The 1,113-nt window shown below is 24.5% G+C and overlaps 1 protein-coding gene across 1 annotated transcript in view; it reads left to right on the top strand.

Annotated features, from left to right (window-relative positions):
- LOC106689434 (oxysterol-binding protein-related protein 6) overlaps nucleotides 1–1,107 on the top strand; it is a 95,446-nt gene extending 94,339 nt beyond the window's left edge. Inside the window, exon 19 of the mRNA XM_067053381.1 lies at nucleotides 841–1,107. Coding sequence (XP_066909482.1) covers nucleotides 841–943 — 103 coding nt within the window. The 3' untranslated portion in view covers nucleotides 944–1,107. The remainder of the gene's footprint in view (nucleotides 1–840) is intronic.
- The last annotated feature ends 6 nt before the right edge of the window (nucleotides 1,108–1,113 follow it).

Genomic DNA, 1,113 nt, shown 5'->3' on the forward strand with positions numbered 1-1,113 from the left:
ACCGCCATCTTTCTTGTTTTGAAACACGAAGTTATTATAGACAATAAAAATTGGTTAGCTTGCTTTTTGGATAAACAAAACAAATTAACTATCTTAAAATGATACATAAAATAAAATATATTAAAAACCCTTTATACATCAAAATATACTATTTACTCAAAAAGAGCATATTACAATATATATATCATTTATATGCACCTATATTTATCTCTCTCTCTCTCTCTCCCTCCCTTTTTAGAAGACAAAGAAACATGGTGAAGCTATACAACTCTATTTAATTGTTAAGCCTTTCTTCACCTTAAACAACCTGAAAATGAAATAAAATAAGTTCTAAATAAAACAAGATCTTTGTTGGAAGGTATAACTAAAGACGATAATACAGACCTTATTAATATTTTTTTCAAATAATAACTCTTATTATAAAATGATCTTTTAAATTTTAGTGAAGAATCCATTGGTGTTTTTCATAAGTATAAATTTAATTGAATGATTATTATAATCAAAGGTAGTTGAGGAAGTTTGCATTTAACTGAGAACATTGTTTTTCTCTCATTATTGTTAAATAGTACATTTTAAAAGTTATATTTATTAATATTCATAAAATCTTATAAATATAAATAAATAGATTTTATTACTTTCTTGGTAATAGCTGATTTTCTGTTTGTAGTATTGGTTATTTATACTACATTATATTCTGGGAGGGTAAAGCTTTAATTTTTAAACCACTTGTGTCTTTGTATCTTTTTTTTTTATATATTTTTATTACACTTTGAATAAATTTTACTGACTGTTTTACCTAGTTTTATTTTAACTTTATTTATTAGTTTTGAATTCTTTTAGGCGTATTGGTGCTGCTGATGATGAATGGACATTTACTGATGAATACTGGAATGCTAGAAAAGTTCCTGGTTTTGTCAATCTCCAAATTGAACCTCTGTGGTGAATGTCTTCTGGGAATATCAAGTTTTCACCTTTTATCTAATACGCTTTTTTCAAAAATTTGTTTTTTCGTTGCATTTTATAAAAATTGAAAAAAAATATTATTCTTTTGTTCTATCATTTTTAAAGGGGTGAAGATTGTGTGTGTATAAACATTCATTATATATATATATA

This window comes from Halyomorpha halys, unplaced genomic scaffold (assembly GCF_000696795.3).
Source record: "Halyomorpha halys isolate HHAL.00 unplaced genomic scaffold, Hhal_1.1 Scaffold1362.1, whole genome shotgun sequence".
Taxonomy (NCBI): domain Eukaryota; kingdom Metazoa; phylum Arthropoda; class Insecta; order Hemiptera; family Pentatomidae; genus Halyomorpha; species Halyomorpha halys.